Raw genomic sequence first — 12,693 nt, forward strand, 5'->3', positions numbered from 1 at the left:
CCTGTAATTAAGATCATTCCATTGGACCTTGCTGTGCTGTGAATGCCTCCCTAGGTAGTTATTCTCTTCCATTTGTAATAAGCCTTGGCTAATATTTTCCCCTGGTTTAGCATCAAATATTCATTAGACTTTGAGCACTTAGAAGGCTGGAGACTGGGGTTCTGCTTCCCTTGTTACCATGTTGCTCAGCACTGTGCTTGACATACAACAGGTGCTCAATTCATGCTGATTGGATCATTAGAACTTTCTTCAGCTGCAGTATCCCAGCACTCAGATTCAGCAAACTGATTGCCTATGGGCTGCTTTCAGTCCACAGACATGGTTTTTTTTTGGCATGAATGCTGTTTAAAAATTTTGAATTTATGGTCAACATCTGTAATTTATGAAAATTTTCATTAAATTTTAGATTTCTGGCTTCTTTTATATATTGCGGTATCTTATTTGGGCCCAGATTCCTGCATGAGAGCTAGGTCTGCATTGGGTAGGGCGTGCTTTTCTAGTTTCCCAGCTGACCCACTTTAAATTCTTGGCCCCTGAGGGCATCTGAATTTGGAACCTCTGGAATAACACCATTATTTATTTATATTTTATTTATTTATTTAGTTAGTTAGTTAGTTTTGGCTGAGTTGGGTCTTCGTTGCTGTGCGTTGGCTTCCTCTAGTTGCGGCGAGCGGGGGTTACTCTTCGTTGCGGTGCGCTGGCTTCTTATTGTCGTGGCTTCCCTTGTTGCGGAGCATGGGCTCTAGGCACGTGGGCTTCAGTAGTTGTGGCTCGCAGGCTCTAGAACGCAGGCTCAGTAGTTGTGGAGCATGGGCTTAGTTGCTCTGCAGCATGTGGGATCTTCCTGGACCAGGGCTCAAACCCGTGTCTCCTGCATTGGCAGGCGGATTCTCAATCACTGCACCAGCAGGGAAGCCCTGGAATAACACCATTTAAAGCAGCTTGGTTACTGAAACATTAAAGGAACTTTTTCCTTAGGTGTTATCAGCTGGAATGCAAGAATTTACAAATTGTAATAAAGTTTTCTGAGGAATCTGGGGAAATATGTTTTCTATAACATGCCTTTAAAAGTCACATGGCATGATTTGGAGTTCCTAAAAGAATTTAAGTGTCTTTTGGGGCTACTTGACCAGATGGACGGTATTTTAGGATCCATATAGAGCATTTCCAGGAATGGGGCCTTTTCCCACTATTTCATGCACTCTTTTCCAAAATTTAGCAATATCTTAGCACAGTGGATTTCAGTGTGTGGTCCCTGGGCCAGCAGCATCAGTATTAATTACCAAGGAATTGTTAGAAATGCATATTCTCTGGCCCTTCCCTGCTGAATCAGAAACTCTAGGGGTGGGGCCCAGCAATCTGTGGTTTAATAAGCTCTCTAGGTGACTCTGAATCAGTCTGTTAAGAGGATGAAATACAATATGGTAATATAATAAAATATAATTTAGATTGAAATTTAGTTTGTTTTTTATTTCTGAAAAGTTTTAAAATTATTGACCAAGCCAACCTGAGAATTATTTAAATTTTGAACTGTGAAACTTGTTATGGCCTTATAATTGAGAATTAAGGTTTACAAAAGTTATCAAGCTCAGTGAGAGAGTTCTGGATTCCTCCCGTCTACCACACTTGTGGAGAGCACTCAACTCTCTCATCTGGCCTGGGAGCTATTGGCCAAGTGTGTTAAGCCAGGCCCTCCATGGCTCCAGGCTTATGTTCTCTTGGTAAAAGAGAGACACAGCATGCTCATTATACTTCAGCCTTGCCCAGGACCTCTGGTTTGGGAGTCACTCTGTGTCTGGTCAAACTGGACCCCTTTGGCACTGTCCTACTGCTTTGAGAAATAATGGCACGTAGCAAGTGACTAATAAATATTACTGTTGTTGTTGTTATTATAGAGGGCTGGCTGTGTCCACTTAGGTTAAGAAGATTCACAAAGCTGTATACTCCAGTTTCCAGATAGAAATCTACAATATAGTGTGGATAGTGGCTGCATGTTATAATTTGCAGTGGGTCATGTGCAGCCTTGCTGCAGAGCAGACAAATAGTCCAGGGGTCTTAGTATTCTTTCTGTGACATCCTCCTCTTCATATTTAAGACTATATTCATTTGTTTTACCAATTTCTAACTTTACTTTGCTATTGTACACAGTGTTTTTGTAATCTCTAAGCTTTTCATGTAAAGCAGAAAGAATCTGTATTAGAGCAAGGAGCTCACTAAAAGCCAGAGGTGATGGTATGGTTTAGCAAGTAATCTCCATGAAGGGTGTGGCCGGTACACTGGACTGTAGGGGTGGCAGCCAGGTAAGGAAGAGGCAACTGTCCAGTTTGGAGGCATGAAATTCTCCTGATATTACAGCAGAACTTGAAAAAATATCTACGGGGCTCATTTATAAAATAGAGTCCTATCGTCTGCAGGACTTTCTTTTCTTGCATGGTAAAGTTCTTCCATATGAAAGATCTCAAAGGACGAGCCAAATGTTCCTCTAAAGGCACTTTAGTCATCAGTGTGCTTTGATATGTAATAGGTAGTTTTTGTTTTTAAGATAAGGACATGTTTAATATTTGGAAGGAGAAAACGTTAAAGAGGTTGTGTAGATCAACTCAATCATATAAAGCACCAGCTGAACGATTGGCAAAATGTTTTGTTATCCCTGAAATTTTTCATCCTAGTACCAGAATATCTCCTCTGTTGAACAGTGTTACTGCTGCAAGACTGGGATATGCTGACCCGTAAGAGGAAGGCCTGGCTGTGACAGGGAGGGAAATTAGGACAAGGCTTGTAATATATAAGATTTTTCTCTGTTATCCTTCACTTTGAATTAGTTTTGATTCCTTGAGTGAGAACTCACCTCTCTGTGATCTGACCTAGGAGATATTGGCCAAGCTTCACTAAACAGAAGATCATTTCTTGACTTGCAGTGCTGAGAAAAACACTTGAATTCCAAAATATCTAACCCTAAGCAAGGTAAATGCTAGGAGTTTTAAAAGCTTTCCTGAAAGTCAGATAGAGAACTCTCATTTTAAAAAGTCAGTTATTGTTACGTACAGCATGGTGACTACAGTTAATAACACTGTATTGCATGTGTGAAAGCTGCTGAGAGAATAAGTCCTGAAATTTCTCATCACAAGAAAAAAAATTTTGTGAGTAGGTAGGGTGACAGATGTTTTAAAAAAAGTCAATTATGTTTGCATCCTGTAGGCAGCTTCCAACAGGAGGTATTCCATTTTATTTTATTTTATTTTTTAATTTATTTAATTTATTATTTTTATTTTTGTCTGTGTTGGGTCTTTGTTGCTGCGCATGGGCTTTCTCTAGTTTTGGCGAGTGGGGGCTGCTCTTGGTTGCGGTGCGCGGGCTTCTCATTGTGGTGGCTTCTCTTTTTGTGGAGCACGGGCTTTAGGCGCACAGGCTTCAGTAGTTGTGGCTCGCGGACTCTAGAGCACAGGCTCAGTAGTTGTGGCGCACGGACTTAGTTGCTCCGCGGCATGTGGGATCTTCCTGGACCAGGGCTCAAACCCGTGTCCCCTACATTGGCAGGCGGATGCTTAACCACTACGCCACCAGGGAAGTCCAGGTATTTTAAAATAGTTAAAATTTCTAGGTAGATTTTGTGAAGAATATTCTTTATCTGATATAATTTCTGAAAGCTTGTAAAGGTAAAAAAAACTTCCCTTAAAATTTTAATTTGTATTATGTTTACTTTAAAAAAATGTATAAGTATACAGTGAAAAGAAAATTTCCTTCAGAATTCTGTCCTCATGGTTCCCATTGTAGGATGGTTCTCTGCATTCTGTATACTTTAGAATTAGAGAGAAAAACAAAAAAGAGGCACACACAAAAAGTTCAAAAACAATCCAACAGTAAAGACCATTGACGATGAAAAAACAGCAATAGGAGTTTGTCACTGTTGGTGAGTAAATTTGTAAAATAAATTTAATTCCACATTATTTAATGATGAGAGTAGCTTGTTATGAAACCTAAACTCTTAGTAGGAAAGGGCATCGAAACATAATTTAAACTTCCTCAGAGGTGTGTTAGGGATCCAGGAAATGAAAATAGTGAGAGGCTGAGAGCCAGAAGAGCTGAGTCCTTGTGTTCCATCTGACTCATGTTAACGGGGTCATGGCCTCTGTAAGGCAGTCTTTAGGTAGTGTAGGATTTAGAGACCGTAGAAGAAGCTTAGGTCTTAAGAGCCTTGATTCTTCTTTCAATAAATCAAACATAACTTATTGATGGAGATAAATCACTGGCAAAAACAAACAAATGAGAAATGTCCAGCAGGTAACAATTCCAAATTGAGAAAGTAAGTAGACAAGTGTCAACACCACTGATAGTGACCTTAAAGTCTTTAGATAACTTGTGTGCTTTAACTCCACTGACCTGAATTGAATAAAATGTACTCTTTAAAAAAAAATTTATTATCATTGTTTTTAAATGTACTCTTTTAAACTTTATGTCATAGGGGTATTTTAGTAAGCTTGTCTGGAAATAAGGACTTTGGTAATAAGAGACCAAACCTCAAGGAGGTTTGAGGCCAACACTTATTTTTCAAAGTTCAATTTTTTTTTTTTTTTTTTTTTGTGTGTGTGTTTTTTTTTTTTTTGCGGTACGCGGGCCTCTCCCTGTTGTGGCCTCTCCCGTTGCGGAGCACAGGCTCCGGACGCGCAGGCTCAGCGGCCGTGGCTCACGGGCCCAGCCGCTCCGCGGCATGTGGGATCTTCCCGGACCGGGGCACGAACCCGTGTCCCCTGCATCGGCAGGCGGACTCTCAACCACTGCGCCACCAGGGAAGCCCTCAAAGTTCAATTTAAAAGAGCAGTGCTGGACTTCCCTGGTGGCGCAGTGGTTAAGAATCCGCCTGCCAATGCAGGGGACGCAGGTTTGAGCCCAGGTCTGGGAAGATCTCACGTGCTGCAGAGCACCTAACCCTGTGTGCCACAACTACTGAGCCTGTGCCTTAGAGCCCACGAGCCATAACTACGGAGGCTGCATGCCACAGCTACTGAAGCCTGCGCGCCTAGAGCCCGTGCTCCGCAACAAGAGAAGCCACCACAGTGAGAAGCCCGTGCACCTCAACTAGAGAAAGCCCGTGTGCAGCAGTGAAGACCCAATATAGCCAAAGATAAATAAATAAATTAAAAAAAATAATAAAAGAGCAGTGCCATTTTCAGAACATGATTCTTGGTTATCAAAGAAATGCCTGACTTGGGACGGTGAGGGTTTCTAGGCTTACAGCCATGATGCATAGAACTATGTTTTCTGTGGTTACACATTAAAGCCAGAATGTTGCTGTTTCATCTTAGAATGGACTTCAGAGTTTTAGAAGAGCTTCTTTTCCTTGTAGAAAATAGCAGGGTAAAGAAAGGTATATAGTTGAGTTCTTACATTTTTAAGGGGGCTCTAAAAGCAGATATTCTGTGGGTTGTGGTTAGTGTGTAGCATATAAAAAGCTGCCTTTCTAGTCGGTATGAATTTATAGATAAATATGAAAATGTACTTATATGTCTGTATTTTGAAAACCATTTGTTTTGAAATATGAGGAAAACCATATAACTGTTTTGAAATATGAGGAAATGGAGTGGATTTCATTGAGTTGTATCATGTTCTCATTGTCTTATGTTTGAACTTTTACTAATAATTTGATTTCATTTTAACAGATCTTTTTGTTTTTACCTTTTCATGTTCAGCATGTGTACAATACACTATGTCGCTTATTTTGGATATCGTTGAGCATGCAGCATATTGCCTGGCGTATAGCAGCTGGTGCTTAATAACTGTTCATTTGAGTCCATGAATTTAATATATGGCTATTGTATTAAGATGTTTGCTGACATAATCCTTTTGATGGTTCATTTTTTTCCATTAACCATTTATTTTCAGGTAATTAAAAGGAGATTTTTTAATAGAACATTATAAAAAGAAAATATTAATATTGGTGCTCTGGTTAATATAGACATTTAAAAATTTTTAGAGAGGAAAATAGATTGGTTGACACATTTAAAAACAAATGGCATAATATGAAAAGCATAGATAAATTTTCTGGGAGTGGGTGTGGTGTGTTAGGGAATGAAAAAGGATGAATAGACTTTACATATAAGATCAAGAGTAAATCTTCAAAAATGAGTCCTGCTATAATAAAGATGCCAATAATTTATCTCCCATTGTATCAGTCTCCTTTCTTGGAGAGAAATATATTTGGTATGTGCTAATTCTTACATTATGATTGAGCTGTAAAAAGTATGAGCTAGTATCCCTCCATCCCGTACAACTTATGTATGAATGCCATAGAAATTGAAGTTGAAAGTTGTTAAATTTCACTGATTGTGAATTGTCTCCGTGGTTACACGAACTCTTTTTATTCCCTCTTTCTAGTCATACAGTTTATCACGAAAGAAAATTGTGCACTACACCTGTTTTGACCAACGGAAAAGAGCAAACGCAGCATTTTTGATAGGTGCTTATGCCGTAAGTACTTTTTTCATGATTATTTTCTATAATCAGGCCAATGGAATGCTAACACTGCCAGATAAAATCCAGGCCACTTTTTCAGTGGAATTGGGAGATGGTGAAGATTATTAGCAGCTTAGGAATTGATCTGGAATGGAAAGTGTGGACCAGTATTGATCATCTGTTTACTCTTGTATCTTATTTTCCATTAGCTAATGAGAGAATCTTGGGACTGCAATGTGTAGCTTGTATTCCACAGTTGTATAGGTGTTTTTAATAAAAAGAATACCCAGAAAGGATATTCACAGGAAAAAATATATAGTGGAAGATTATTAAAGACTTAATGGTTTCCTTTTTTTGGGGATAAGAGGAAATCCTTGATTGCATGGGGGAGGATCATTATTGTTATTATTATCAGTCCATTTATTTATCTATACAAGTGTTTGCAGTAAGCAAACTGAATATAAATCCTGCTTATATTGCAACTTCCCTAATGACTAGACATGACTTTTCAAAAATAATTTTGATTAGAAATTTTGTTCTCTGTAGGCACTAAAATGTAAATGTGAGTTCCCCATGAATGTGCTACACAATTTTTTTTTTTTTTAACTTTTTTTTTTCTTCTGTGGTACGCAGGCCTCTCACTGTTGTGGCCTCTCCCGTTGCGGAGCACAGGCTCCGGGTGCACAGGCTCACGGGCCATGGCCCACGGGCCCAGCCGCTCCGCGGCATGCGGGATCCTCCCGGACCGGGGCACAAACCCTTGTCCCCTGCATCGGCAGGCGGACTCTCAACCACTGTGACACCAGGGAAGCCCATGTGCTACACAATTTTGTTGTGAATACTTCTAGAATTTTCTATATATACTGGGATTGGGCAGGCAGGGGAGAGAGGTGTCCTTTTCCCTCTCATCCTTCAGGAAGGTCGGTGTTTCTCTAAAGCCTGGAAGCTCACTGCTGCCTGACCTTTCAGCGGCTTCCTTCTGAAGACCTTGATGGAAGGAGGCACCAGCTACTAGACATCAAACTCTGCCACATCAACCCAAAAGCTTTGGGGGAAAAAGCCCAGCTGTGCTGTTGAAAAGACTGTCAGCTGTTGCAGGGTGTAGGCTGCGGATAGTGGCAGGCTGACAGCCAGACCGCAGCCCGGGGCCTTTTTTCCAGAACTGAGATGCCCAGCTCTGTCCACCTTTTCTCATCAGGATGTGGCTACAGTAAAGCCTTGGGCCATCCCTTGTGGTACTTTTCTTTCCTGCTCCATAGACAGCATGCTATAGTATTTGGAATCATGACTAGGAATCAGAAGCACAGTGTTTCATCCTAAAGTGGCTCTAGGATGAGGGGTAAGCCACTTTATCTTTCTTAGCTTTACTTAGTTTCCTTATCTGTAAAATGAGAGGGTTGGATATAATGACCTCTAAGTTTCCTTCCAATTCTGAGGATACTAGGATTATTTGTAGCGCCAGCCAGGCTCTTGCTTTTATTTTAAGAGCATGCATGAAAAGCTGGCTGTTGGCATGAAGGTTCAGTGAAGTGCTGGTTTAAGCTGAATTAAACAGGCATGCTTATTTTTCACTTTGATAATTACTATTTATTTGAAACTGATAATTGACACCGTGTTTAAATTATGGAGAGTCTGTAATAACCTCTGGATTCAAGCCACGTAAACAAGCCTGTCTTCCTGAGGGGTTTTGTGATGTTTTTGAGCATGTTATTCGTGAGTCCTTTGTCACAGGGATTGCCATCAGGAAGAGGTCATTTTCTACTCGCTCCTTCCCCCCTCTTCCCCTCCTTCACCCCTTCTTTCTTTTATTTTCTTTCTTAATGCCCGTCCTTCCTGTTTTTAGTGTCTTCCTTAATTTCAGCATGGCACCTTTGGAATTTTGAATGGAAGTTTAGTTCTAATAGATGCGTTGAGCTTGGGGATAAAATATATCTTCTAATGCAGAAGTTTCCACCACTTTAAAGCAGCCAAATGAAAGAAAAGCAGTCTAAGGAAATGCTGAGGGCAGCATGAGCTTGTCTTAAATGCTGATTACGGTCCTGAGAGGCAGTGTAATGATTATTTTACTAGTCATTTCCCAGTTGATTTTCTTTTCTAATTTTAGAAATGTGTTCCCCAGAGAGCTTTTTGACACAACCCTTAAAAAATATGAGAACCAGGAATTGTAAACTTTCCTTAAAGAAAATTTTGTGCCTTACTTTGTATTATATGTATGCATTTAATAGTTGACTCAAGTATTTTAAGAAGACAGTAATGGCATTATACATACATTTCAGCTAAGATTCATATGTATTACATATTGCTATTTGGGTAAGTCATAATCTCCTGGGGGAATCTTCTTGGACATAAAAGACTTTTACTTTTGGAGTAGCCGTGTAGCCAAACGGGGTGAGCTATGTACATGTGTATTTTTCAGAATCCCCAGCTGTGAAGGTGTTCCTCTTTTTAATATGTGGTATCAGCCCTCTATCAAGGGGCACTGACGACTAATTTGTACTAAGACAAGCCTTTTTCCCTGGGCCTTATTCTTCTCATTTGTAAAATTTGGCTAATACCAGGGTTTTCTGGTCTACTTCACAGGATTATTATCAAGGTCAAATATCTAACTGCCTGTCTGATAGCACCACATAATATATCTAAATGATATGTCACATTTACTGTGACAGAAGTTTTTATTCCTTCTCTCCACAAACCTATTTATTCCCCTACTCATTGCCTTTTTAGTAAACGAGCTACCATCAGCAACTTACTGAATCAAAGGATAGTAGTCATTTTGATTCCTGTTGTTTCCTCTTCCCACATTATACTCATCAGTAATTTTTAACTCTAAAACACATATTGAGTCAGAATACTTCTTTCCCTCTCTGTTGCTATCACCTAGTCCAAGCCACTGTCACCGTTCACCTGGATGCCCACCACAGCTTCATACATTGTCTCCTTTTCACACCCTTGCTTCCCTTTAATCCAGTTGCTACACAATTGTCAGAGTGATGTTTTAAAACTATAAATTAGATCATTGCCCTCTTTCAAGTCTGTCTAATGATTGCTCGCTCTTCTTGGCATGAAATTCAGCCTCCTTACCAATGCCATGAAGGTCCTCCCTGATCTGGCCCTTTCTCCCTCTGTGATCACCTTACTCAAGATGCTCCCATCACACTGGCCTTCTAGCCGTGGAATCGCAAGTGTGCTCCTGCCGGAAGGCCTTGATATTTCTGTTCTCTCTCTCACCTCAGGTTTTTACCTCAGACCCTTGCATTGCTTCTTCCTTCTGATCTGATGTCACCTCCTCAGAGAGACTTTCTCTTGAGTTTTACCCTGTTTCCTCCACCTCCAGTCACCCTCTAGCCCTTTGCTGTTTTAGTCATTATTTTGTAGTACTCTACTACTTGAAATTATCTGGTTCATTTGTGTATTTACTTGTTTATTATTTCTTTCCTAGACTAGAGGGTAGGGACCTTGTCAGTTTTGTTCATTGCTGTGTCTAGGAGGTGATAAACTATTTAATCAGGGGTTAGGCCCAGGCATTCACCAGTTGAACTGGAAACTGGCCACAGTGGGGCCTTTCTGCTGTGCTGAATCATGGGAAAGTCCAGGGTTGGGGGCAGGGCCTCAGGGAGGAGACGAGGTGGCCAGCCTGGAGGGGACTGGAGGATTTACCAACTGGAATGGAACTATTTCGGTACTTGAACACTGAGCATCAGTTTAGAACTGTGCCTGGCCTATGGTAGATGCTCCATAAATATCTACTGAATGAATGAATAATGGAATGGTAAAATATGAAAGAAAGAAGGAAGGTGACTTTCTTTGGGTAACTTCAGAGAGAAACTGAAAATGATCAAATTGGATCAAATTGGACATAAAGTTTAAAGTCATGTCTTCCTCATTACTGGAAATATTTGCAGTAATGATTGAGCCAACCATTGTTTTTCTTTTTAATTTAGTTATTAAAAGAAAATTTTTGGCTGCGTTGGGTCTTCCTTGCTGCACAAGGGCTTTCTCTAGTTGTGGTGAGTGGAGGCTACTCTTCGTTGTGATGTGTGGGTTTCTCATTGCAGTGGCTTCTCTTTGTTGTGGAGCACGGACTCTAGGCGTGCGGGCTTCAGTAGTTGTGGCACTTGGGCTCCGTAGTTGTGGCTTGCGGGCTGTAGAGTGCAGGCTCAGTAGTTGTGGTACAGGGGCTTAGTTGCTCCGCGGCATGTGGGATCTTCCCGGACCAGTGCTCGAACCCGTGTCCCCTGCATTGGCAGGCGGATTCTTAACCACTGTACCACCAGGGAAGTCCCTCAACCATGATCTTTAAAGATGCAGAATCAAAGCAAAGGTTATAGACCAAGGACAGTACCTGTATACAAAGTCACATCACTATCTTGCTTCTTTTTTTTTTTCTTTTTTGATAAACTTTGTTTTCAATTATTTTTATTATGGTAAAATACTATGTAAAATTTACTATATTAATAATTTTTTCTTTGTTTTTTATTATTTTTTATTGAGGTATAACTGACATAACATATTAGTTTCAGAGGTACAACAAAATGATTCAATATCTGCAAATAATTGCAAAATGACCACTGCAACAAATCCAGTTAACATCTGTCACTATACATAGTTACCAAAAATCTTTTTTTCTTTGATGAATCTTAAGCATTTTTAAGGGTATAGTTCAGTAGTATTAGGTACATTCATATTGTTGTACAACTATCATCCCTTGCTTTTGAGTGTGACATCTTGTGCAGACATTATGTACCTACAGAGTCAGGGCTTTGCCTGTGGTTTTTCTGTTAGATCATGACTTTAAGTATGTCACAGAAGCTTTTGTGTTTCTATTTCCTTATCTGTAAGTGAGGGAGAGCCTTTTTATGTTTTATCTCCTAGAGGTGTCATGAGTATCAAAAAGGAGATAAAATACAGAACATCATGTTCAGTAGGAAATCCACAAACCCTTCTCTGTGGGTGATCTGAAAGCCAGAGTTGCTGGAATAATGTGGCCACTGGAGATCACAGTGACGCTCAGCAGATGACAGGCACCCATTTCAGGGCAGTCCCCACTCATGAAGCATCTCTTTATCCCTAAGCTGTGACGTTGTGCTCCTTGAGATGGAGGGCTCAGATTTTAAGAACAGACCAACTTTGTTGGACAGGTGTTTCCCTTCCAGGACAATACTCAGTGCAGTTTCTGTTTTAGAGTTAGGATGCTTAGATTATCATAGCATCCAAAATACTCCCATATGAATTTGAAGAAGATGGCTTTTAAAAAATTAAAAGCATGAATTAATTAGGCTCTTGCCACATGCTTAGAGACCAAATCCTCACTTGTTTCTGTATTGTTTTCGGTTCACAGAACTATGGTAAAGAGATCAAGGAGAATTTGGAGCAGGCCATGATGATTGAAGGATTGGAAAATAATTCAGAGTTAAAGAATTAAGAATTTTTTCAGCTATGTGGAGGATTCTGGTTACCACATTGTATGTTCCTAAACGCACTTGTTAAGGCCTCATATTGCTAAATAAGGGGTCTAATTATGGATTAACTGGGACTGGCCTGAACCAGATGTCATGTCTGAATCAGGGATGACAAGGCTAAGGTTTGTAGACTTTTTAACCATATCTATGTCTGCTATTTGTTTTGTAGACTATACTTAAGGCCTTAGCAGTTATATTATACCTCTAAGTCTACTACTAATTGCAGAGAAGCCGTTCTCCATCTGGTGTAGTGGTTGAGAGCAAAGACTTCAGCAGAGCCACAGGCTTGGCCTTGAATTCACTTGTTTTTTGTGTGTCTTGACCAAGTTATTTAACTCATCCAAACTCCTGTTTTTTCCATCTTTAAAACAGAGATAATAACACCCCGCCTAACATAGTTGCAGTGAGGACTGAAGGAGGTCATGCTTATGAAGGTGTCAGGGCAGTGCCTGGCATTTTAAGCACTTAGGAGTGGCTGGTGCTCTAGGCAGGAAAGTTATGTGGCCTTCCAAATCATTTTCTGAGCCATTGTCTTACTTCGCCTGAAGAGCCAAAGGCTGCTCGCCTCTTTTTCTCTGCTTGTCTTCCCTCCTTTCCATCCCTTTTCACACTTAGATCCTTCCTTGACTCAGTAACACTCAGAAGGTTGTTAATGTGATGATTGCTTAGAATCATTCACTGGAAGCTGTGAAGGTGTGTGTATGAGTTTTTTCCCCCCTCCTAGGACGTTATCTGCATTCTAAAGGAAGAACCTGTCTAAAGCAAATGAATTTCTCATTTTTGA

At 40.3% G+C, this 12,693-nt stretch overlaps 1 protein-coding gene across 1 annotated transcript in view; it reads left to right on the forward strand.

Annotated features, from left to right (window-relative positions):
- Positions 1 to 12,693, forward strand: part of CDC14A (cell division cycle 14A) — a 164,008-nt gene that overhangs the window by 24,770 nt on the left and 126,545 nt on the right. The window contains exon 4 of the mRNA XM_065881245.1: positions 6,373 to 6,465. Coding sequence (XP_065737317.1) covers positions 6,373 to 6,465 — 93 coding nt within the window. The remainder of the gene's footprint in view (positions 1 to 6,372; positions 6,466 to 12,693) is intronic.

The sequence above is a fragment of the Phocoena phocoena genome, chromosome 1 (genome assembly GCF_963924675.1).
Source record: "Phocoena phocoena chromosome 1, mPhoPho1.1, whole genome shotgun sequence".
Classification (NCBI taxonomy): Eukaryota; Metazoa; Chordata; class Mammalia; order Artiodactyla; family Phocoenidae; genus Phocoena; species Phocoena phocoena.